Source organism: Pezoporus flaviventris, unplaced genomic scaffold (genome assembly GCF_033815535.1).
Source record: "Pezoporus flaviventris isolate CSIRO_AGI_PZ_B2104156 unplaced genomic scaffold, CSIRO_AGI_Pfla_v1 ptg000055l, whole genome shotgun sequence".
NCBI lineage: Eukaryota > Metazoa > Chordata > Aves > Psittaciformes > Psittacidae > Pezoporus > Pezoporus flaviventris.
The window spans coordinates 2,646,783-2,674,140 of NW_026892603.1; the positions used below are offsets into that span (position 1 = coordinate 2,646,783).

A 27,358-nucleotide genomic window follows, 5' to 3' on the forward strand; every position below is an offset into this window, starting at 1 on the left:
CCTAGTCCAGAAAAACCCAGTTCTGAAAGAACTTTCAATCAATTTAATTAAGCTAAATCATTTAATAGGGAGCATACTGAATTCATCCTGACAGCAGGTTTCTTAGGCTGCAAGTCATTTTTATATACAAAGCTACAACACTGGTAAGGGTATCTGCTCACAGAATGGACACTGTAATGGAGAATTGGCATTCACTGATTTTGGCCTCCACATAGAAAAGAAAGTCAGAAGCAAGCTTAGGGCCAAAATCTGATGGCAGCTTTATTTACAATGAATGTAATAATGTGCATACATTTGCTTGTGAACACCTGCATGATATTAAGCTTGTTTTTACAGTTACATAGATTGTTCAGGTTCTTACCAAGATAAATGTACTTTGGTTTCTTTGCCTCAAAATTTCAGTTAGAAGTTTGTACCATGCCTTTATCGGGTATATTCAGATTCCTATTAAAGTAAGCACAAATCAATGCATATTTTAATGGTGCCATTTGTCTTTAAAAATAAAAAATAAAAAAAAAAATTCTGCCAATACAGCCAAAGATCAAATGAAATAAAATCTAAACAGGAGGTTTCATTTACTCTGCCACAAAAAATAATGTTCAAGGTGGCAAAGACAGATCTATTTGATAATTATGTATTTTCTGCTAAATTATTCCATATGCTTAGAGTATCTGGGATTTAGCCAGGAAGAAAAGCAAAAGCACTTCTGGTAGTTGCGCAGTTCCTCCCCCAGATGTGTGTCAAGTTGTCTTTGCACAATTGATTCTTAAGTAAAAAGATTTATATTATCCGTGTTCACTACGTTCACCAGGAAAATAACTCGCCCAATTCCAGAAATATATGCACTTAGCTTAACAGTTTAAAACATGAAAGAAAATCATGCAAAAATACTTGGAAATAATCTATTGGCAATTTCACTCAATTAGCTCCACCTGCTTCACTAGGCCTTGTGAATTATTAAACACAACATTTATAAATACATTCCTTTGACAACTGCGATTAATGACAAGATATGTTTATATAAAACAATCCAGCATAGTTGCAACTATTCATCTGTTTCATCTTCTAACAGAAACTAAGTTTTACTCCCATATTTGTAATCTGAGACATTTGCTTCAGTTCTAAAATTACTCCATCTAATTAAAGATTAGTTTTGATAAAACAGAAACTATTATTAGCTTTAATATGCTCGTGAAGGAAACACAGAGACAAGATGACACAAAGCTCTTCCCAGGAGGCCCTTGTGCAGGAGGATTCTGAACTCATGAAGACTGTTTTTATTAGTGGTTGTAAACTGTATCATATTCTGATCATAATGTTTTGGTTTTTTTGTTTCAAATATGATGTTCCTATGAAGTGTTTTGTAGAAATGAGTACCAATGGATTCCGGTAAACAGGATTCTGGATCCTGACCTTACAGTACAGAAGGAACAGAAAATGAGAATTTTTGGCAAAAAATCTATATGCATCTCCCTTAGTGCCTTGAATGGCACCAATTCTGGGAAAAAAGTTGCCAATCCTAATTTAAGCAATTATTTTTACCTACATATTTAATAAATACATCACCATAAGTTTATAAAAAGAGACAGAAAAATGTTTTAATTTTCCAGAGATGAAAACTTCTAAGAAGAGTTTGATAGCACTTACAAACTAACAAATTTTGGACACAGTTTATTAATTCTGCTGTTCAGTTTCAGATGTCTGCATTCCATATGAGTATAGAGTTGAATGATCCTCATTCTTATAGCAAACCACAAATAATAAGATAGAAACAAACACAACAGTTCAAAGAATTAAATGGTTTTATTTGTGAAGATAGGACAGCCATCAAAAAACTACTCCCAGCTTGCTTTCCTACCCTGAAAGTGGACACTGCTAACTCTACCGCTTGGGTAGCTTTAGCGGCAGACATATTTGCCTTTAAGCTACGATAGTTCACAGCATACAGTGCTCATGCAAAACAAAGCCAACAGCACTTCCTTAATACAGTGAGTAGATGGCCACTGCAACTCAACATTCACAGCCACTCAGCTTCAGACATTGCTGCAGAGCTCAACTGCTAATGTGAGGCATCAACATTTCCTGACCCAAACATACTCAAAGCAAGCAGGCTGTGCAAAACTGCTGGAAAAGTTGGTGACTTAAGTTATTTTACCAATTTAGGAAAAGTTAAATGATCATGTACCACAAAACTGGAGACAGTACGTATGTGTACTGAACTACTAGGCAGAAAAAAAAAAAAAGGAAATAAAAATCACCCTGCTAAAAGCATAACTTCTGACTGGTTTCTCAGGTATGTTTAAACACAAAGTTCAAGTGCAAAAGGGAATTAAAGTGGCAAATTACTGGTGATGACTATACTAATCTGTAAACAGAGGAAGGTACCAACCTTTAGAAAGCAAAAATAGCAGGTCAGATAGACATGACCTGTTTTGCACAAAGCATATCCAGAACCTCTGAGATGGATCCGATTTTGTTCAATCTCATAAACGACTGACAAAATTGCCAGGCATTCCTTCTTGAGGACAGCCTGGCTTTCTAGGGCAGACAAAGTTATCGTATTGCTATGAACTTTCCTAGCCTACTTCTAGCTTTAGCAATGAAAGAAGCACTTGAAAAAAAAAAAATTAAAAAAATTGTCTATAGTAAGAGATTTGTTTTACTGCTCTTCATGTCTGGAGGATTGTGAAAACCATTAATACTTGCCTGTCTCCTCAGACAGAACTGGGAAATAATTTTGATAGAGTTCAGTAATGTATTTCTTAAGAAAGGAACTATGGGTGTTTAGTCTAGTTAGTACTGTAGTAATTCACAACTTTCTGCTTTTATGTAGCAAATGGCATTTCCATCCTTAGATCCCAGTGCCAAAAATATCTACTGTTTCATTCCAAACATTTAGCAGTATGCAAACATAAATATATAGCTGCCAGCTTTGCAGAATAAATTGAAGTTACAAAATACTCGACATCCAACCTGTTCTCCAGAAGGAACTTACTCTGCAAACAAACCAGCAAAATTTTCTGCTATAAACAATTCAGCCTTCCTTCAAAACTAAAAATCAAATTTGAGTATCACAGCTGATTACAACATTTACCTTTGCATGGCATGAAAAAAATACAAAAATAAGCCTTTATAAAATTATTATTTCCACCTCTTAGGTCCATTTACCATATGCATGTGATTTCCTTACATAGAGCCTTTAAGTGGGGTGATAATTACTCTCATATTCAATGTGAGCCTGTTATTATATTCAGAAAGGAGATAGCAACATTTTCAGAGAAGTACATGGAAAAGGTGATCCTGCAGCAACGTTATATTCAGACTTACTGTATCAGCTAGCAATTTACAAGGTTGAGACTCATTTTCGAGTTACCAGAAATGACAAAATTATAATTTAAGTGTAAATACATTAAGGCTTTTATCAATGTCTTGAGCTATTATCAATGTCTTGCGGGGAAGAGGGTTCAGTTTGTGGCAGGTATATATATAAATATAGTAAGTATCCCATAATATAGATTTTTTTTTATTTCCTAGGTTAACATTTTTGATAAAAAGTAGCATTTAGTGACATGTTTTAGTGCTTTGGTTCCTGCTTATTTTAATGATAAAATCCTACTTATTTTAATGATAAAATCCCAAACAAAAATATAAATCTATTTCCCAGATCTCACAGATGCTGCCAGATGAGCTACACCCTCTGTTAAACATTAAGTTTCTAATTAAGGGAGATGAAATCCTCGTGTCATGGGGCTAACAGTGAAAGCAATAATCTTGACTGTATCTTCCCAGAGAACCTACAACACATCTATAGGTTGGAAGTATGCCTATGTGCATTTAATGGTATGATTTGCATTTCCCTCAAACATGGAGTTTGAATTCTTGATGCTAAGAAGGATCCTAATAGCACCTACTGGGCTCTTCCATCAGAGAAGGTGAACAGAAAGGAAGAATCTTGTAATGACATGTTCGCACTGCTGTAGCTTGCTAATGCGAAAGGTGGGGGGGAAGGAGATAAATTAAGGCAATTTCTCCAAAAGTCTCTTGTACTTTCCATTTAATTTAATATGGGTCTAATTTGACATTTACTTTAATACGGATGTGGGTATGGGTGTTGGCTCATGCAGCCAAGGAATCTTCAGAATACTTGAAAGATACCTCAAGTATGAAAATATTTATATACAGTGTAAATTGTCATGTTTTATTTTCATCCAGAAAGGAATGTGACTCACTTTACAAAAAAGAGCAACTGTAGGCTTAGGGGCCATTACCAAATTCAAAGGAAGACACATCTTTTCCCATATGATTTTCCACAGATAAGATCCAATTAAGTTTCAAGTAGCACACAACTTTGAACGGCACTAAAGATTTTGCAAAGCCTGTTTTCTCTGAGAGAAGTTTAAAGAAGAATTGTTTTCTGAACACTTATAACCATCCAACAGTGCATTATTTGACTCTACCCCCTTCCATCTCATATCACCTTCCCTCCTTGTTCATTTCCATTTATGTTCCTTAATCAGACAAATCCTTTCCAAAAGATCATAAAGTAAGTTACATATGGGACAAAATAAACATACCCCAGATCACATTTTATGAACCAGCAACTCAGGTCCATTTGGTGAAGGATGATCTGCTTGAACACACTGGCCCACTATCACAAATATTTTTCTTTACAATCAAGGCCTTTTATTGTTTATAAAAGTTCACCTTTATTTGGCCTGCAGAGCAAAACAAGATTTTTTTTTAAAACCTATTCCCTATTCCCACTCCTGCAAGCTATTTCAATTAAGCAAGCAGAAATCATGTCCGAGAATGAAACCAGGTCGCACAACACAGTACTTAAAAGTGCAGGCAGTCAGCTACTCATACTTTTTTTTAACATTTTCCCAATCTTTCTTTTGTATCACTCATGTATCACAGAAACACCATAGCTTAGCATGAACTGATTGCCTGGTAATCTTTTCTTCTGCTATGGTTTGAGAAAAGCAAATGCCTATTTTGCTCTTCAATTCTGAAGTGACTTAAATATTTAAGTGATGGTTTTAAAATGTTTTCAAAATATACAATCTGACTAAATGCAACTGGAAAGACTGTTGACTGCTAAAATCTTCCCAGTTGAACTCAAATATACAAATCTCCTAACATCAGGAGTTTATCCTCAAAAATTTGCTAACAGAGATCACTTGACCTTTGAGGTGCTACAAATATTGTATGTAAAAAATTCCAAAACATTCTAGTGCTAGACCAACTAAAATGGAAAACTAGCATGCGCATCAGTGGTTTAATGCCCGAGCTCTGTCTGTCTTCTCCTCCCACACTGACAAATCTACAAACTGTTGGCTAAAGGTCACTCCTGAAGTCACAGCTACTACTGGCTATAAAGCCTACTGTTACCAAACAGTAGTAATACTAGCAACTACAGAAAAATTAGGACCCAAAGTAATGAACTAGGACTATTTTTCCGCACCTGTAAAATTAATTCCATTTTCAGTATCTTGCATAATATTCTTGTTCTCCATGTGAGACATCAGAAGAGGGATAGTTTATGAAGTTAGTTACAGGGCAGATGATGTTAATCAACACTACTGGCTTATACAAAAAAGGTTCCTGGCATGCATAGAGTAAAATGCTTTGCAAAAATGCAAGTTGCAGAGTAACCGAATTCTTTTCCTTACAATATCATACCCAGAGTCAGTTTCTTTTAAAAGCATTAACAGTAGCTATCACATTCTTAAACATGGCTGAACTTACGACATTGAAGAAACATGCTTACCAAGTTTAAAAGCACTTTACAGAATTAAGACATTAGCTTTTACTAGATTTGTCTAACATATATACAATAAAGATATAAAAACCTGTTTTAAAACATTCACATAACCTAAGTAATTTAAGTTTAAACAGATTGTGCATGATATTTTCCTCAACTTCCACAAGATACTCTCCTTTGACCCATTCCCAAAATGCAGTTCAGCAAGCCCTGAACTGTTTGTTGAAGCAGACTGGTGTTTCTCTTAAGACCATAAAAAAATTAAAATAAACAAATAGATCTCCTGTTACAGATATGAAGATATGGAAGTTGAAAGGCAAGCAGCCATTTGTGAGAGCAAGAAGTAGGCAGAAGGTTACAGGACCATGAAGTGTAGCACCAGGAATAAACTATCAATAAACTAAACAACGTTTTTGTCCTAAAGGGTCAATGGTTTCTATATGCTGTCTGGGAATTTCTTAGCTTCTAATACATCAGCGGTAGTTCTCCTCAACTTAAAGTAGAGCCTGGAGTTGAGAAAAAGCAATCAGAAATTCAGGAGAGCAATTAGCATGCAGTGCTTTTACAGCTAGCCAGTTGTACCTAGTCACCTAATGCCAGAATTTCGGTTCAGTTGTTTGTTTGGCTTTGTGGTTCTTTTTGGGTTTTCTCGTTTTGTTTTGTTTTTTTAAAGGCAAAAAAATAAACATAGGGAATATAACTTCACTTTCGCTTTTATCATTTACTTTAAAACAGAAAAGTAAATATCAGGAAGCACACAGTTGTTAAAATTTGCCAACTCTCACTTGAGCTTTGAAGCTTAATCAACCACATACCAAACCGTATACTGCTTTGTGGTTTCACGACAGAAGCAATGAACTCTTGCTCCACAACTATCACAGAGATGACAGCCACCTGCTGAATCACCAAAATCATATCCTGGCACACCCACATTTCTTCTGAGGTACTTCCCATTCAATTCCTGTCTGGGTACCTCTTCCTTGCTTCTACAGAAAAAAAGTCAGCAAGAGGAGCAGGCTTGTAAATTGCAACTTACCTTCAGATCTATTAGTGTGACACTGATTTAGCCACAAAAAGGAGAGACAAAAAAACAAGCTTACTAAATTTTGAGGTGAGGGAAGAAAAGTCAGAAAAGAAAGAAGTTATTTACTTCCAAGTAGAATGAGATTTATGGGAAGTGGTGTGGGTTAGACAAGTGGACACTGAGGTGGACTGAGAACTGGCTGAATGGCAAAGCTCAGAAGGTTGTGGGCAGAGCTCAGAAGGTTGTGATCGGTGTTGCAGAGTCTAGCTGGAGGCCCGTTCACTAATGACCTTAATGAAGGGACAGAGTGTGCCCTCAGCAAGTTTGCTGATGATACAAAACTGGGAGGAGTGGCTGAAACACCAGAAGGTTGTGCTGTCATTCAGTGGGACCTTGATAGGCTGGAAAACTGGGTGGAGAGAAACCTAATGAGGATCAACATGGGCAAGTGTAGGGTACTGCACTGGAGAGAAGCCGCCTCAGGTACCAGTATAGGTTAGGGGTTGACCTGCTAGAAAGCAGCTCTGTAGAGAAGGACCTTGGAGTCCTGATGGACAAACTACTATATGTGCCCTTGGGGCCGAGAAGGCCAGTGGTATCCCGGGCTGCATTAGGAGGAGTGTGGCCAGCAGATCAAGAGAGGTTATCCTTCCCATCTACTCTGCCCTCATGAGACCATATATGGAGTACTGTGTCCAGTTCTGGGCTTCCCAGTTCAATAAAGGAAAGGAGAGGGTCCAGTGGCATGCTACAAAGATAGTAAGGGGACTGGTGCATCTCTCCTCTGATGAAGGACAGAAAGTTCTAGGCCTTCTTAGAATGGAGAAGAGACAACCAAGACTGATCCTATCAGTTCATGCAAATATCTTAAGGATGGGTGCCAAGAAGATGGGCCAGACTGTTTTCAGTAGTACCGAGCGACAGGCTATGCGATAACAGGCACAAACTGAAACACAAGGAGTTCCATCTGAATGTGAGGAAAAAACTTTACTTTGAGGGTGACAAAGCACTGGAACAACCTGCTCAGAGAAGTTGTGGAGTCTTCTTCTACAGAGATACTCAAAACCTGCCTGACGTGATCCTGTGCAACCTGTTCTAGCCGAACATGCATTAACCAGGGGGGGCTGGACTAGATGTTCTCCGGAGATCACTTCCATGTATGCAACAGGACAGTTTAAGTATTCTACTATTAAAATGCAATATTGAGTTTTGCCACTATTACATTAAAAGGGTATGGAGGTAGGTTTGGAAGGTTCCTTTACAAGACCATTCAAGTCTAACCCTTGCTATTTAATGATATTAGTGAATAAGCACTTTCTAACAGAAATCTCTCCTTTAAATTGAGAAAAAAAAAAACACAGACTTCACCAAACAGATGTTGTTTTTTTATGCAAAATCGAAAAACTTTCCAGCAATTTAACAGAAAAGTTTCTGCAATGACTGAAGCATGGCAAAGGAGTCAAACATGCTTTTGGAAGGTTGCTTCCTTTCCAGCCCAAGACTGTATTACCTCTACTTGGGATATGGGACTTATTCCCATCTTATTTCACTGTCAAGGCCCATAGATGCACCCTGTTAAAGCCACATGCACGTCCTCAGTCTGAAAGATTAGTCCTTCCTTGTTCTTTGCAGAAACCACTAGTCACCCCCTGCACTTAACAGGTTGCCTCTGATGTCAACACAGTGAGACCTCAATTGTACTACACAGAGGAGAAGACAAATGGATTGCTTGGGGGAGAACTGGAGAGATACTCTGGAAAGACCCTAAATCACCAGGTTGGTGGTACATAAACAATGAGAGTCAACACTGAAGATCTTGTTAAAGTCAAGGGAAACAATATCAGCTGCTCTCCCATTGTCCACAAAAGTAGGCATTCTTCATAAGAGGCAGTCAGGTTTGTTAGGCCTGATGAGCCCATAGTCTACAGATGAATAAGACTAGTACTCTCACAGGGTAACAGCTGAGGAAAGACTTCTTCACTTAATGAAGGGTAGCCACTTCAGAGGTGTACATCCATGTCAGAAGAAATACTAAGGAATTCAGGATAGCTGACGCTCCTAACACTGAAGGGAAGTAATTGCAAGCATTCCAGCAAAGGACCCGCAGTCAGCAAATATAGCTTGAGAGAAGCAGAAGAGGGACAGAAAGACACAGGCTGATCCATTCCTAAAAATCTTTTACAGCCAAGGGGCTCCAACCTTTCCTGCAGGGGAGCATAAGCTCTGTGCTCTACATTCAAATGCTGATAAAGTGCATGAAGAGAAGGAGCAATCTTTTTTCCTTCTACATCACTAGGAATAACTCATTTTATAAACTCAGGTTTATGCCACCTGATTAGCATACTGACCAGGAATTCATATTTGCATTGCTGTCCTTCTGAAAGATCAGCTACAAACCACAAAACTATGTATTAGGCTCCACCTGTCTACAGTTCCCCATTAAATAGGTCAAGAAAGCATATTAACAAAAGCCTTCAGTATCAGTGTGCTGCATGACGCCAGATACATTTCAACATCCTTTAATGTGACTGAATCAACAGCCTGGTCTCTGGTAAGAAACTATATATAGCACCATGCAAAGCATGATGGTATCAAATCAAAATTAAGAGCAGTTGTAAGGACAAGGAAAGACTGGGATCATTTTTTCTAGGCACATCTCTTATTGTTTGATAGAAGTACACCAAACAACAAATGGTACAAACAAGGAGGGGACTGGGAGCTACCCTTATCTTTTCCTCCAAACATGCAAAATATATACATGGCATGAAAAAAAAAAAAAAAAGAATTAAAAAAAATAAATCAATAAGGAAAGACATCCTCCAGTTTGTTTCTCTGACTTAGACACCAAAAGGAAAAAAATAAATTCACTGAAACTGAATACTTTGGTACAAAAAGCTAGCTACTCATGCTAACCCACAGGAATTGTACCACTGAAGATGTGACAGTGCAGTTTGATGGGGGAATCAGTAGTTGACCAGCCAGTTCATGGACTTGCTATAGTAAATTTCTACTTTATGCAATCAGTTAGAATGTGTCTTCAGGGGGCAAGCATGTATGCCTTTCAGCTTATTAGATATTATATGATGCCATGAATAAGGTGTGCAGTACTGAGCAATTCAAAAGGTACACAGGCTTAATTTCAAGAGGCAATTATTCAGTGGGAAAAAAATGAGTATCTCTTTGTTCAACTAAAAAACAGAGTTTAGCATGCATCACTAATGGCAACTAATTCCTATTTGTATGTCCCCTTTAATGTTTGCAGCTGGCAAACAGTAAAACTATTTTCTTTAGGCTGTTACAGATAACTCTATTCTAATTCTTCAGTTTACTTCATTTAAGTTTCTAGAATACCTATAGTAAGCTTTATCATTAATAGAATACCTTGCTAAAACATACAAATCGGACAGGCATTGTGCATTGAGCAGCAGAACTCCCAAAAGGCTTTTCCCAGGAACATTTATCAGTACATCAACTGAAACTCTGAAAAGCACTTTAGAAACTGGTTATTTCTTTTACCTTTTTCAGATTCTCTTTAAAAAGGCATTATAAATTAATTGATTACAACAACCAAGCTCTAGTAACTAGAATGAGGTTCTAGTTATCTAGCTAGATTTCCAAAACGATTCCCAAAGCACTTATTCTTTAACTAGTTAGTGCTCTATCAAAGCATGTATGAAACAGAAACTGTTATAACAGAGTTAATATTTTTGTTTACTTGGGAAAAATAAACAGAGTTATAACTGAACAGAACTGTAAACAGCTACAGAGCTCAATCAGACAAGCAACTCTTATTTCCTTATCAGAACACAGATAAAGTTGAACAGGAAAAGCTAGAGCATTTCTCCTATCAACAAGCACAGGAGGAAAACTGCTGAGTCATCAAGGCACACAGAGCATTAAAAGCTATTGCAGCATTAAGAGATTATTTGTACACATTTTTAAAGTGAATTCACACTGAAGTCTTCAGTTACCATGACATATTTTTTAAGGCCACAATCAAGCAAACTATACTTTTCAAATTCAAATGGATGAATCAAAAGCCTATGGAAGATAGATGTTGAAAACCTGGTGCTACCTCTAATTATACTTCTCCACTCAAACTGTATTTGGAGAAGGGATCAAAAGTTACTGTGGCTGTATAACAAAACCAAAAAGCTCAAAATCTCATTATCTTTAGATGCTACAGTATAGTAATAAAAATGCTAACAAAGATTACAAGATTTGGAATACAAAGTGTCACAGAAGCAGCAGTATTTCCTGACACAGCTTTTCACCTTGCTACCCATTCCGGGTTTGAGTTCATACTAACCGTAAAAATGTCAGTCTCCAGAGCACATATATGGTTAGCATAGGATAAATTATACTTTAGGCTCTGATCTTGCAAATGAGAGAATATTGTCTCTGAATTGGAGAGACATCAATTTGATGAATGGACCATTCAGTGGATAAAGAACTGGCTGGATAGTCGCACACAAAGAGTTGTGGTCAATGGCTCAGTGTCCAGCTGGAGACCAGGAACAAGTGGTGTCCCTCAGGGATCGGTGTTGGGACCAGTCTTGGGACTGGTCTTGTTCAACATCTTCGTCACTGACATGGACAGTGGGATTGAGTGCGCCCTCAGCAAGTTTGCCGATGACACCAAGCTGTGTGGTTCGGTTGATCCACTGGAGGGAAGGAATGCCATCCAGAGGGACCCTGACATGCTTGTGAGGTGTCTGATGCCAACCTCATGAAGTTTAACCATGACAAGTGCAAGGTCCTACACCTGTGTTGGAGCAATCCCAGCACAGCTACAGGTTGGGCAAAGAAGAGATTCAGAGCAGCCCTGTGGAGAAAGACTTGGGGGTGTTGGTTGATGAGAAAATTAACATGAGCCGGCTTCAGTGTGCGCTCGCAGCCCAGAAAGCCAACCATAACCTGGGCTGCATCAAAAGGAGCGTGACCAGCAGGTTGAAGGAGGTGAACCTGCCCCTCTACTCTGCTCTTGTGAGACCTCACTTGGAGTACTGTGTGCAGTTCTGGTGTCCTCAACATAAAAAGGACATGAAACTGTTGGAACAAGTGCAGAAAAGGGCCAGGAGGATGATCAGGGGACTGGAGCACCTCCTGTATGAAGATAGGCTGAGAAAGTTGGGGCTGTTCAGCCTGGAGAAGAGAAGGCTGTGTGGAGACCTCATAGCAGCCTTCCAGTATCTGAAGGGGGCCTATAGGGATGCTGGGGATGGACTCTTCATTAGGGACTGTAGTGACAGGACAAGGGGTAACGGGTTCAAACTTAAACAGGGGAAGTTTAGATTGGATATAAGGAGGAAATTCTTTCCTGTGAGGGTGGTGAGGCACTGGAATGGGCTGTCCAGGGAGGTTGTGAATGCTCCATCCCTGGCAGTGTTCAAGGCCAGGCTGGAGAAAGCCTTGGGTGACATGGTTTAGTGTGAGGTGTCCCTGCCCATGGCAGGGTGGTTGGAACTAGATGATCTTAAGGTCCTTTCCAACCCTAACTATTCTATGATTCTATGATTTGCTGTAGCAGATATCCAGAGCAAAGTCCAGAACAGTATGCTTAAAACTAATCTATGGAGACTATGGAGAAAAGACAAATGCTTTGCACACTGGGACACAAGGTTTTCAAGAAACTTTACAACAGCTTTGGGAAACATAAAAGTCTCCTACATGTCTTTCCACATGTAAATAATACATATAGGGCAGAGAAAAAGAGATAACCTTTTATTTCTCTCCCTTCCAAACTGAGTTCTAATAATGATTAACATTAATCATTGAAAACAGATTCAGAACAGAAAATCCAAACAACATGTTAACTGTCAGTATTTGTAGCCAGTTTCTCCTCTTTATCCTACAGATAAATTGGCATACTAAGCTCTTTGCAACATAAACATACTTTTCAATTTTAGGTGCTTGGTTTGGGGTATATTAAATGTCAGTTGCATCAACCCATAGCGGTACAGAGCTGTTAAGCTGCATGACAAGCTTAGTGACAGAGCACTCCTAAAAAAAAGAAGTTTCTGAGTAGGCTAAGAATGAGCACAGGATAGTGAAAACATACGTAGTTTGAGGTTTAAAGTGATGTCACAGCTACATGGCTCTTAATCACCATTTTGGAGGATCAGAATTTAGGACTTCAAAGTCTAAATCCCTACTTATGTCCTGTTACGTAAATACAGGCTAAAATAGCCTGTAGCAGACAGCCACAAATGCTCAGTATGAATCTCAGGGGATCAGGGGCAGAAGGGGGAAATGTTGGTGGGCATGAGCAGGGGGTGGGGGGAGAACACAAGTACAGCAGCATGGAAGAACAGTCATGGATTAGGTAATAACTTGAATGGTATGACTGTCTGCTACTGAAATAGCTATACAATTCCAAGGTTCACACTTTGTAATAGTTTTGGATTGGGGCCAGGAGGAAGAGTACAAGAGGAAACACAGTTGGCTCTTTTGTGGGATTTTTTTTTTTCCCCAATTTTTTTTTTTTGTTCCCCTCCTACACTCTCAGGTAAGACTTAAAGACTCAGCAGCTCATTCAAAAAAGTGAAAATGAATTCATACGCACAGCAGAAATACCAAGTCCAAGAAAGATAACTGGATAGAGAACGACATAACTTCCAAGGCTGGAAGCCAAACAAATTTAAGTCCAGTTAATATTTTAACAGGATTATATATCTGCTAGAAGAATCACCAAGAGATGTGGCAGATTCTCCATTTAACTTCATATCACAATTCAATAATGTTCTACAAAATGCATAAACAATCTCTCTCAAACTATGGCATTTTTTCTACCTTGGGAATACAAAAATGGCTCAAGACAGTCATGAATCAAGCAAGACAAGTCAAGCCCACCAGAATCCGCTGGCAACAGTAAATTCCTATATAGCATCAACACAGATACTTGAAAGCAGTAAGTGCAGCCTTATTCCACTGCTCTACCCTGGAAAGCTTTAGATTTTCCTGACCTGGGAGTCAGGAGTGTCTATGTATGCAGCAGGAAGGGCAGGGAAAGAGGGTAACACCAAAGGGAAGTCACACTTTCAAAAAAAATACACGAGGAAAGCTGCCTTAGACAAACAAGGCAGGTAAATATAGAAACAGTCTGAAATAAAAGCAAGTGAGGTCACATCTGCTGCATTATCCTGGCCTTAACTTACTGAGCTTCAATCAGTTTGTTCGTACTTTCAGGTTTGTTTCAGACCACCACCTAACACTCAGCAGAAAGGCTATCTATATCCTCTAGGCTGTAAAGACATTGTAGCTCTTCTCAATGTGACAGAATAAATACACTGTCTTCCACTTTGCCCATCATTGGCATCTGTACATCTTATCTTAAGCTATCCTCTCCAGAGCAGGAGCCATACACATCTTCGTTCTCTGCAATACACAGTGTGATAGAACAACAGGCATCACAGGAAAAAATGCATTATATCAAAGAGTATATTTTATGTGATGACAATGGGTGCACTGCAAATTTAGGCTACGTTATGCCAAGGAATGTGTGTTAATTATATTACAAAGTAAAATTAAGCAATGAAAACTTACAGGAAAAATACTTAATTATTTTGTTATTGCTAGGCTTGCCAGAATCACTTGCATACAACATAAGAAACCAATTCTAAACTAATTTTGAGCAGAAACTTTCTTCTGTAATTGCAGAATACTGTCCAATAGGCAAGAAGGGGAAAAAAATCCCAACGCATTCTTTAAACCACAGGAATTCTTACTGAAATGGATGAAAGGATAATTAATAAGCAACATGTTAAATTTTGTTTCTAATGTATCAATACATATGCATAGGCACAGCTACTTCATTTTAGATTCTGCAAGCTTCTCCTTAATTCTCACTATACCTTTAAAAACAAAAATCATGCTGCTATTATTAAAAAAGTGTTCGTACAAGCTCTACTTTTATTACTTTAATCTAACCACTTCACCAAAGCCTGAGAAGACCTATTATAAATGTTCTTCCTTACTGCAGTAAAGAATTTAAATGATTATCAATTCATCCTATAAGGACCAAAGCTAGAGGCAAAAGAGCTTTTTCCTTTAGTATGCATTGGGAACACAGGCTATGCCTAAATGATCATCCAGTTGTTCTCCAGATGCTGAACTCACACTAACCTGCACCTACACAAAGAGCTGTTGTCTCATATTCCACTTTATATTTTTCACCGCTGAATGCACACATGCATGGGCACTTATCATCAAAACGGAGTAAAATAATACCAGGACAACATATAAAGTCTTTCTTTACTGACTGTCAGCAGTCACCTGCCTGATTTATCCTAGTCTCTTAAAAATAAAAAGCTTGCCTTAAGCCACTTTCAGGAATTATCTTACATGCACAAAATAAATACTCCAACAGTGATTTAAGCTAACCTGCTTGACTTTGAGGACTGCTAATCCACTTCAGTACAGGCAGGTATAGCACTGCACCGCTAAGAAACGACACCACCTTAAATCACTCATCAGCTTTGACTCACCACAGAAGAGCTTTGAGCTTATGTTAAAAATAAATAAATAAAAATAAATTAATAAAAAAAAGAATCAGACTTGAGACACAATATTTTAAGCCACGACAGAAATTTCCTTCTTAACTACAAGGTCGAAGTTATATATTATATATGTAAGACCGTGCTTGACATGGGGATATAGAAAACCTTCTGACATGAGGTAGACTTAAGACTAACCTGACCACACAGAACTAGTGTATCTAAAGGGTAGTGATACAAAGGGGTCACTTAGCAGCACAGTACCTTCTTCACTAACTACAGCAATCGAAAGCAACTGCTTAACAGGATCAGTAACAGAAGAAAGAGGTTTTGAGGTTCTAGAAGGGGGGGAACGAACATACACCCATTTTCTATGACTTGAAATATGGTAAGCATGCAGAAGTTCAGCATGTTTCAGTTGACAATACAGAAAAACACTCACCTGCCTGTAGCTCTGGAGAGAATTCTGTACCACTTTAATGACTGGGGGCAGGGGAAGGGGTTTCTTTGTTTTTTTTCCTTGTATGGATATACACACTTAGCTTTTAAAGTAACAAAAAAACCAAACAAACCCTTGCAGACATCTAAGTAACACACATTCATTCAAACTGATGTAACTTCTTCTTGGGATGTCTTTCACAAAACAGTTCTTTACCCCAACTCCCTTCCCCTTCAGAAAACAGACATTCACTCTGGATTATTTAAACTTGGAAAAACGCAAGTGTTTTCTTTGAAAAAATATCTATTGTTACAGCAAAAACTTGGGTTTCCTTTCAAGCAAGATCATATGATTACACATTTATATTTTACTTTCCGCAGGAATTTACACACCCCCCCATTTGCATCCTGTTATTCATTTAGCGTTTCCCTTTACTTCGGCATGCTGTGTTAATAAAGTGGACCTGTTGGCCCAGTCTAGGCACTCAAGGTGACAATCAGTGCTCACGCTTGCATTTGTCAGATTTACTCTACAGGGCTTTCCACATATATATAACTACACAAAACATTCCTTCAGAAAAGCAGTTCTGTGAGGAGCACTGCACAGATCATGGAACACCAACCTAGGAGTTTTCAGGATATTTCGATTAGTTCTGTACTTCAAAGACCCAATTTATCTTTTGGAGGGTAAATTTCAACTGAGATAGACTCCATGTTATTTAAGCACATTAAAACAGTACAAAATCTTATTTTCAATACTGGGTCTGTCATAGTTATAGATTAGTTACTTTTGTTTATCTTCAGTGATTGATGCTAGCCTTTAAACACGTTCAGATAGATGCCAACTACCAACCTGATTCACAGTCCTACAGTTCAAAGGCCTGAAAATTATATAAAAAAGCCCTTTTCTGCAAAAAAAAACACCAAAGGTTAAGAGAGCTTTTACTGAAGCTTCTTTATCTGAGGTATAAATTAAACTTGCTTCATCCTACATTGTTCAAAATGTCTTGCACAAGATAAGCAACATCAAATTGTTCATCTTTTCACATTTATCAGGCTTTTTTTATTTTATGGACACTATAGGAAAAATAGTCTGTTGTAATGCACCTAGTATACACATTTACTTGCTGTCTGAAAAGTCATTTCCTGCAAAGCAAACTAAAATTCTGCTACTTAATTCATCACAGTACAATTAAATACCCTATATTCTACAGCTGTGGTCCAGTAAGGTAACATTAGCTGCATATGTTTATCTAACATGGATACCAACCTAATAGTATGCTACTGAGGTGAAAAAAACAGGTTAAGTCTGCTTTAGTTCTGGATCCATAGTAGTTAAAGTGTAACCTGAAATGCAAATGTAACTTCTCTGCCATTAATATATATCTAACTCATCATCATTCTCAACAGCTGAAAACTTCCTTCACATTCAAATTAAAAACAAGCAACTGATGTACATTTTGGTGTGAAGTGATTTTTGTCTCTTTACAGCCATGATTTCCCCCATCCCCCACCCCCCCCCCACCCCCCCCCCCACAGAAATCACAGCCTTAAACCTTTTATTCTAGGACCTTAAAGTGCAAATTGTCAGGGTGGGGAGAGAAACAAAAACCAAGCACTTCCATTGCATGAGAAATTGAGATTTGTTTTTATCACTTCATCCCACCTAAGGCAAAACACTTGCAATCCTGTATTTGTTTCAGAACACAATTTCATGAAACTGATGTGCCAGAAGAATTCTTTCATTTCATGGGAGCAAATATTTTCATTTGAAAAAAAACACTGCTAGAAATATTTCACCAACTCTAGCCTTGAGACACAATAAATGAAAATAAATACCCTGTATTTCTGCAGGAAAAAGTGAAACTATCTGAGGTAGCTAAGTTTCTTCAATCCTTTCATCCATGGTATGAAGTCACCATCAAGAGGCAGAAACACTAAATCTTAAACTGGTAAGGGCAGAGGTTATTTTAATGTCCAAAATGCTTTGTTAAATAAATATTTGAAAATTGCAATTTTATATCAACTCCATGCAAGCAAGATTCCTTATCTAAGACTGATCAATGTAAGTCCATCTTCAGTGTAATATCATAAAGCTTCACTGACTGATAGAAAAGAACAATTATTAAGTACAAGCTGCCTACTTTATTCCAGCAATGAAAAGGACCAGACTATTTCTGCCTTTGAAGAAACTGGCATGAGGCCAGTCATCGCATCTCTCATCCTATAGGACAGCTAAAGAAGTGAAGGAGGGGTAAGATTCTTCAGTCAGCTCTAAGGCGGTGCAACAGAATACAGAGTAGTAATCAGGCCAGAAGCACAAGTGCTGCTGTATTACCCTTGACAGGGCTGGGGTCAGTGAAAACCTGCCCACACAACTGGAGAATCTTAGCTGTCATCTTAATGCCTCATGCTCTGCATTAATCAGGACCTGAATACAGGAAAGACTTTTCCCTCTATTCTTTAGAAATCACCTTTGCAAGAGACTATAGGAAGGGGCACTAGCAATTATACTGTATCAAAACAAAGTCATTTTTTATGCATCATTACGCAAAACGACTCACAGAAACTCAAAAGACATGTTTTGAACAGCAACAGTTTTATGAAGGCAATTCTCAGAAAGGGGGAAAAAAAAAAAAGAAGGAAATTTCTTAAGTATCTTTGATGGTCTAAAGAAAAGGACTGGAAGACTCATTAAGGACAATATTACTTCCAAATGCAAAGCTTTGAGAGCCTGGTGATTTACATGAAATGTATGTAGTTATATTTGGTTTTCAAGAAACTGTAAAGTTTACTTTATACAGTTACATTGCAAATACCCACGCAACTGGATGTTCCATTAAAATACAGATAAATTTAACAGTTTTAAGTATTTAAACAGCTGAAATCAGCATACAGTATAAACAGTATTTTACAAGCAGTCCAAATAAAATCCCAACCCTTACCGTCAAAAAAACTTTTGGCTCTCAGGTAACTGACGCTGAGCCTAAGCACAGACAGCTTATCCAATTTGGCAATAACATCTTGAGGGAAAGGCAGAAGACTAGCCAAGCGGTCCAGCTCCGCATTCAAGCGGTCCCTGTGTCTCTTGGATGGATTGGACTTGACTCCTTCAGCTGGGGATGGCTTTACTCTGTGGCAAAAAAACCAAACAAAATACAAACTTAAGTCACTTCCCAAAATTAAGGTAAATATCTGCCACATCTAATGTTACAAATTGTCTTTAAAACCTTAACAAGCAAAATGTTTTTTCCAAGTGACTTCTGTTTCCCTGTGGGGCGGAAAAGGAGTGGAATTAATCTGAAATGGTTTAATCCCCCATTCAACACACACACTTAAATGAAGTAGTGACAGCTACAGTGTCTATTTGAACACATAATGAACATTTGAAACCACTGAGATTCAACATGTTTTTATAAAAAGCTTCCCACACTTTCACTCAAATGTCATTTGAATTCTTCATAATGGTCATGTTACAAATGATTCAATAACATCTCATAATATTTGTACAAATGTATTTGACAGCACACTTTTACATGTTACAGGTTTTTTACAGGGGTCTTTAATTTTTGCCAATATTTGGAACAGGCTAGTGTCAATTGCATACAACAGACATTTTAGTAAATTGCTAGACAAGAAGGCATACAAAACTGCACAAGTAAACAAGAGATACAGCTCTGTCAGCAGGGAAAAATCTTTGCAGTAAACACTATTGAGCTCATCCTTTAAGTCACTTCTTGGCTGAAAGCATTCCATTTGAGCATGAAGACATCTTTGTACCTTACAACAAACAAAAAACCTGTTACTGATGAATTACATAACTAAGCTTTTGCAAACTTGCAATTTTCCAATCATACCCACTCTGAGCTCCAATTCCAGATACATGAATACTTACACCTTCCCACATACACAGACTTCTAGGAATAGGTTTAAATCCCTGTTCACTTGAATTACAATTAGTCATTACAAACCAATACTGAAACCAAATCATTTAGCTGCATGAGCCATATGGATTTTATGATATTTATTAAACAGTTTTCTAATTAAAGAGTGATCATTCTCACTTTTCCAGTATTGTAGATCTAATTGAGGTAGTTGTGCAGCAGCTACCAATTCATGCAGCTCTCATAAGGAATGTTGGCTCTGCAAGATGTTTCACTCACAAAAATACTGAACATGAAGACATTCAACAGTTAATTTCTTCAGTATTTCATTTAGTCTGCTTCTAAACTTCACCCTTACATCAATTTTACAACGAGAAATTGCAAGAGCTCTGTAGTTATTTTTGCCACTGCTGAAAGCAAACTGAAAAATAATTTCATCTGTATTTCCAGTCAAATAAATAGTGATAGAGTGAACATTCCTATTTTTAGCTTGCTTTATGTTTTAATTATATTTCATACTAAATTCAAGAAGTTAAATTCAAAATGTTAATACATTTCTTTAAAATCAAGCCCTTCTTTGTACAGGCATATGTGTATTCAAGTGTCACTTGTCAAAAACTTGCACTTAAGTCTGACTGCCTTTCCCCTAGCACTGTGACTGCTGTTTTGCACATTAAAGGAGGCACACTCCTTATGTGAAGCCTGAAAACTTGGAAGATGCTGTAACACAAAATGTTGTTCGTACACAGAAATATATCATCAGCAGCTACTTACTCCCTAGATGGATAAAGTTAAGCTTGCTGCAGGGTAAGGTCTAGCAGAGCTTTATCCTAAAAATACTGGGAAAGTGGGAAAGCAGATTGATCAAGAAATATGAAAATTCTCTTGGAAAAAAAGCATAGGTTCCTCACCAACTGCAATGGATGACAAATAGATGTGTGGTTTGGTCACAAGCCCTGATGTGAAGAGCTGCAGCTTACCATATCCCCATGTGAATATTAAGCCTAAAATAATTCAGTAAAGCTTTCTTCACATTTTCTTATTCTGGCAGAATATTTACTTGTACAAGCCATATGATTAACACAATTTAAATATAACCCTTATAAAATATAGTTTAAAAATCACTAAATGTTACCAGTAACATTAAGAGTTATTTTATACTTTTTATGTATTAAACTGCCACAAACAGAGATTGAATAATAAATTCCAAATGGAAGCAGGTAACAGTTGTATAATAATCAGTTATATATCAAATCAGTTATATATATCAAATCAAACAGGTCTGCTTCTGAAAAGTGGAGGTCCCAATGCAAACTGTTGCATGCTATCTTTTCCAAATAAACAAGCACTAAATACCAATTTTTATTTTCACAACTGTCCTCCACTTGCTTAAAACCTCTATAAGCACTTTGACAAGTTAGCTCAAACCATATGCAACTGCGTAGTTATCTCATCAAGCTGTTAGACTGATGTTTTGCTTTACTTTCTAATGATTTCTCTTACTCCTAACTAGTTCAAAGCATAAGGATTCTGTAAGTGTAGTCTACAACACTTCTGAATATTAAGTCACCATTATTTGCAGCATAAATCTTATCATGCTCTCTCCCTCCAAAACAAGCACTGATTTTCCTTAATTTTCCCTAGTTTTCCCCCTTGTCACCCAACTAAAATCCATTGCATAAAAAGGCATCCTTCAGTGATGAAGGGAATGAGAGCAGAAGCGCCGGGAGGCGCGAGTAGCAAGCTAAACCATTTTCCATCCACTTATGTAAACCCTTGATGCTAAAGACAGCCCTAGCTACGTTGCAGAAAACTACCTTAAAGGAAAATTACATGCTATGTCAAGATTAAATCCATGTATGTGGTATGTGTTTTATTTAAAAGAATTTAAAAAATATAAGGGGTAGGGGTAGGACTAACGGAGGGGGTGGATTTTAAGCTGATCTTTCAGTTCATGATCTTTTACCTTTCACAGGAAATTTGAGTTCCCTAATCAAAGGCCAGAGGTCTCTACACACTCAGTGCCTCTGAAATGAGCTACAATCCTTATCATCCAACAGTGCAAGACAAGCAAGCACTCTTATATTACGGTTCTAAAGGATTTGACATCATAACATTAGCTGACCAGTATTTTCACAGGTTTGCTATAGAATACTTAATCAGAACTTTCCATTACATATCCTTACCATGTACACCTTTACAGACATTAACAGCACCAAATTACTGCAAAGGAAGTGCACCAGTACCTGAGTATTCATTATTATGAAAAGGCCAAAATAAGTTTTAATATTTACACGATATTTTGTATTTTTAAAGGGACACTGAAGCAGTTCTTTAAGAAAATGAAAACGCAAATTTATTTTTTTCATAATATGACAACAAAAACTGTGAAAAGGAGAAAAATCAAAACCCAATTACTAAAAGGCATGGTAAATGATTAGCAATACTGAAGTGTGGAATTAAGTCAGGAAACACAATAATGTGCAAGATAAGCACTAAGGACACAGCTAAATGTTAAAAGAAGTAATTCTATTTTAAAAAATAGAATTTGAAGTTCATCAGAACCATTTTATTGCTTAGGAAAGAAGGATATAAGAGTATACATGTCATCTAGCTAACGGATTTAATCCTTACCGCTATGTATATTTGTTATCTCATTTAGCAGTATATGCAATAACATATGTTATTCTTATTTATATGATTTAATTCAATGTAGGTCAGGTATATGAAATGCAAGAGCTACCATTAAGCAGGTCTTTCAATAGGTGATATCCTCCAAAATTCTGTTTACTTAAGCAACTGAAAAATACTTCTAAGCATTTACTCTTCTCTCCCACAGCAAGTTTACAATTACTGAAAATTCAGCTAACAATTCCTTTCAAAGCAACAAATACAACACAGACTATTGACCTCATCAACCAAAAGTTGTTGTCAGCCCACCCTGAAGGGGCATGAGACCCTTTCCAGTGACTTCTTTAGCAGGCAGTAAAGCCAGAGAAGACTTAGGCCACTGGAAGGACAAAGTTGTTTTTACTAAAGCAAACCCCACCTCAATCAGCAGTGTGCTACTCATCTGATGCCGGGCAACTGTCTTCTACTAGTAAACAATGTCATAGTTTGCTCAGGTTGTTTTGGTGTATGAAGGACTCCACCAGAGTGATAGAGACAGCCAGAACACCAATCAAGAATTAAAGTTTCACACTTGCTTTTAACATATTTTATTACTGTTCAAGATGACAACCCAAAGCTGTTTTGAAACAGGAAAAAAAAGAAAAAAAAAAAGTATGTTCCTATCTACTGACCATGATGTCTACATCTGTCTACCCCCATTTGCTTCAGGTTCTCTTTCTAAAAAGTATTCATCTGCAAGAAGTATTGACCAAAAATCAACCAACCAAAGCCACCTCACAAGCCTTAAAACCAGTGAATTTTAAGTAGCAGTCCACATGTAATATGTAGGTACCCCAAGACTGGCAAGGCTATCACTTATATCTAATAAGTCTATTTTACATGCAGTAACAGTTTTATTGCCTCCTTTTCAAAAAAGAGGTTCAAGCTGCTGTTTGTAGCAGATCCTGCTTTACACAAAAGAATCTTTAATGACTATTTTTCCTTTTCTCATGAACTTCCATTTTAAAAGTTTGTTCTGGCACTTCTTGTTTGTTTGTCTTGAAAGACTACATAAATACTAAATACTTTTTTTTTTTTACATTAAAATATCTCTGCATTGCTTTCTGACATTACTACAGCTACTCAAAATCAAGGCTCAATCAGTCAAACATTTTTCTCTCAAGTATTTCATATCATTAATACATTTAAGATAGCATTACAACGTGGTTTTGTTCCATGTTAAAGAAACATGCCATCATGCATTTCATGCCTGCATAGTACGAAACATCTACACCTCCCCAACCCGCTCCTTGTCTTTTGTTTAGGTAGTTGTGCAAAACAATTCCTATTGGAATTGAGAACTGAGAAAAGAGTGAGAAAAACAAGGCAAATCAGAGCTAGCAGGCAGAAAAATATAAAAACTACAGGGTGAAGCTACATCTATTTAATATCCTTTACCTAATATTAGTCTATCTGCAGCAATCCCCAATTCCATAAAACCTGCATTTTATTCTTCCTACTACAATACTATTACATTAATTCAGCATGTCAGTCAATAATTCCCAGAGAAAAGGAATTCAAGACTAAAGAAAAAAAGGAAAAAGCAAAAAGTTGAGGCCATCCATTGCTGCCCAAGCTCCAGTGGGGGGCGAGGGGCCCCACAGACGTGCTGCCACCAGAGGGACTCGCAGGGTTCAACCATTACATTGGAAGGAAACTGAAAGTCTCCCAGGTTTTAAGAAAGCGATTTCTGTAGCACAGTACATGCAATTGGAGTGCACATGGTTTACTGGGCTTTTCTTTTTTTCTTAACTTTTTTTCCCCCGATAAGATGATGAACAGCAGAAAGAGTTGCCTGTTAAGTGCCCCCATGCTTTTCTTTTTCAGCTGTGATACTGTAATTCCCTACTGAAGTGAAGCAACACATTTCAACCCTCGGCGCTGCCAGTCTACAGCCTGAGATTCCCCTTTAAGTCTGGTTCTTCACAATGCACATAACCAAAACAGGGAGCTGCAGGGGGGAAGTTTCTTAAACTGGTATTGAGTTACTAAAATGGCTTTAAGGAGTTATTTGTACCTGAAGCAAGAAGTATTTAATCCACTTCATTTTTTTTCCATGGCAACTATGACATTATATTAATAGCTTCTTCCATTTCTATAAGCTAGCTGCCTGCTGCCACAGGTTACCAATTATCATGCTCCATTCAGAGTTACATAGGCCGGAAATAAAACATTAGAAGAACTATCTACAGAAACAATCTCTTCTATAAAAGATACCAGTCCCAACAATGTATCACCTTTCTATAAATAAAAAAGGAAAAGGGGGGGGCAGGAGGGTGAGGAAGCTATGAATCCTACCAGGGGAAGAAACATCAACCTCAAACACATTTAAGCCACGGTACTGTCAAACCTTTATTAACCAGCAGCAAGTACATCTTCCCTCCCTCCCCAGTCAGTTACAAAAGCTTATTGCCTCTCTCACTTTTTGGCCTAAAAGTATGGTAATTATGTATGTAAAAAATGGGAACCCTCTGACCTGCTTGCAATGTCCTGTAAGGTTGGTCTAACAGTAAAAGCAAACAAAGAGCATAGCCATTTTTAGGAGAGAAAAAACACATACACGTTATGTGCAAAATTACTTTGTCCTGCATAAAACCAATCTCTAGCAACCCAAGAAAGGTGGGTTAGTTACCAGCCTCCACTTCAATTTATGAGGCACCAAACTATTTTAATACTTTTAAGAAGAAACACATGCTTCTCTCTCCTTTAGTCCTAAAGGGTAAAGTCCCTTACAGATAAACAGATCCATTAGTAATAAAAAAAGGCTTCAAGTTCAACTAACCAGAGAAGCTGGGCTAACTTACATGAAGAAGAGATACATGGAAAAGGATTATGTATGTAGATACTACCATAAGGCTTCACATCATCTAAGACTAACCAGAATTTAACAGCAATTTTACCAGTAAGGCAGAACACCTCACCCTTTCACAATCATAACCCCAGAATTATTTGCATTAGTTATTGCTAATCCAGAAATACCACAAATATATCTTTATTTCTTCATGAGAAAAACACATTCACTTCTTAATCATTCTTCCACACCTACAGAATGAATTTAACCCAGTACCTCTACATTTTTCCTTGGAAAATAACGATCAAAAAAGCAAACATTGCTGTTTTCATAGGGAATGTATCTTCTAGCAAGGGGATTTTCAAGCTTTTAGGCTTTCTGTGTTAATTTGCAGGGTGAAGCCCCAGTTATGTACATGCACTCATTTTAACGACTCCAAACGTAAAGAAGCAAGCACTCAAGCTAATTCCCCTCCCCCCCAGGACAGTTGTCTGCTATAAATCTAAAAACATGTAATTCACAATAGAACTTTGTTAAATATTTGTCATTCTCTCCTTCAACGCTTTTGAGGTCTTGGCAGTTATTTTACATGTACCAAAGTACCCCACAGAAATACACGGGGATTTTTTGAACTTTGCTTAGTTTTCTTGCAACTCAGTAGTAGTTTATGAGCTATAGATTATTGACTTTCAGTTGAAAGTACAAGTTAAGCATCCCCCCTAGCCTGGAAAAACACTCTCCTGAGGCCAGCGTTTCAGGGGAGCCTTCAAAGTCTGGAACTCAACCTAAAGCAGGTGCATAATATGAAATTACTCATGCGCTAAGCTGATCTTAGAGTTTCAAAATGATAAATTAATACAACAAACAGCCACCATAAGGACAGACATTTTTTGGTTGGTTTTGTTGTTGGTTTTTTTTTTTTTCCTCTTTCCCCCTCTTTCGACCGGTCTCAGCAGTTGAGTTTGTTTGGAGCTGAACAAATAACACGTATTGTAGCACCAGGGGGTTAAAGCTGGTTCAGCCCTCCGAAACAGGCTAAACACAGCCCTGCAGGGTGGGAATCGGCCGAGCCTTTCGTAGCTCAGACCCCGCGCCGTCGGCAGAGACACGCGCCGGCAGCCGCGCAGCACTGCGGAGAGGAGCGGAGCGGCCCGGGAGTACCGGAGCGCGGGGAGAGCGGCAGAGACAGCGCGGCACTCACCCGCCCGCCCACCCACCGGCAGGCCCCACGGGCGGGACCCGCTCCGGTGGGGCGAGAGCAGGCATCGCTCGGAGCAGTCACCTCAGATGCCTCCCAATGTAGGTCAGCCGGCTGCGCCGCGCTGCCGGCACAGCTCCCTCCTTCCACAGCCCCGACCCTCCGCGCTCCGACACCCCTTTTCTCTTTAAAGAAACAAAGCTAAAATCAGTAAACCCCTCTGGCACCCCTGGGCGCCACCCCCTGCACCGCACCGTGCACCGGCCGGCCCCCCACCGGGCCTCCACGGCGCGATGCCGAGCCGCGAGAAAGCCGGTCTCCCCTGTCCGCCTCCTTCCCCTCCCGCCCCTCGGGGCCACTTACATTTTCTGCACAGGTTTCCGCCGCTTGCGACTGGCGTAGGTGACATTGGGGTTCATCCTGCCGCGACTCCACTGCCCCGCGCCGCAGGCTCCAACGGCCAGGGGCCGCCGCCCTCCTGCCCGCCTCGCCCCGGCTGTCAGGGCCCCACCGGCGCCGCAAGCTCTCGCTTTGCTTCACCCGCGCGCCCCAACCCTGCTGCCCGCGGCCGGTCTCACTCCCAGCGGCGGCGGCGCCTTCCCCAGCCGGGCGGGGACAGAGGCGGAGGCGCTACGGGGTGGGGATCCAGGTGATCGGCGGCGGCTACACCCACTCACCGCCCCCGGAGGGCGCAGGTGTAGGGGGAGGCCAGGGTTTTCCAGCGCCTCTCGCCCCGCGTCTGCCCTGCCAAGCGGACGCCGTCTCCCGGCCGGCTCCCGTTGCAGCGGCGGGACAGTGCGCGACACCCTCTGCACCCCAACGCGGCCGCCGTCTGCTGGCCGAGCGCCCACAGTGTGCGCGGCCCGGCCCGGCCCACCCCGCCCAGCCCAGCCACTCGGCCGCTCTCCCGCCCCGCCCCGCCCCGCCCCGCCCGGTTGATCGGCCACCGCCCCCTCGCCGGGGAGGCCCCTCGCGGCGGCGGGCGGAGGGAGCGGCTGTGCCGCCATGTTGGGAAGGTCACGCGGGGAGGGGCGGTGTCGGCGGGGGTGCCGGGAGTGGGGGGACCGCGACGGAGGCGCTGCGGGGGCGGTGTT

The 27,358-nt window shown here is 39.3% G+C and overlaps 1 protein-coding gene across 1 annotated transcript in view; it reads right to left on the reverse strand.

The window, feature by feature from the left end:
• AHR (aryl hydrocarbon receptor) overlaps positions 1-27,106 on the reverse strand; it is a 59,292-nt gene extending 32,186 nt beyond the window's left edge. Inside the window, exons 1-2 of the mRNA XM_061469218.1 lie at positions 26,628-27,106; positions 18,667-18,854 (exon numbers count right to left, since the gene is read on the reverse strand). Of these exons, the coding sequence (XP_061325202.1) occupies positions 18,667-18,854; positions 26,628-26,683 (244 nt within the window). The 5' untranslated portion in view covers positions 26,684-27,106. The remainder of the gene's footprint in view (positions 1-18,666; positions 18,855-26,627) is intronic.
• Positions 27,107-27,358: the final 252 nt, after the last annotated feature.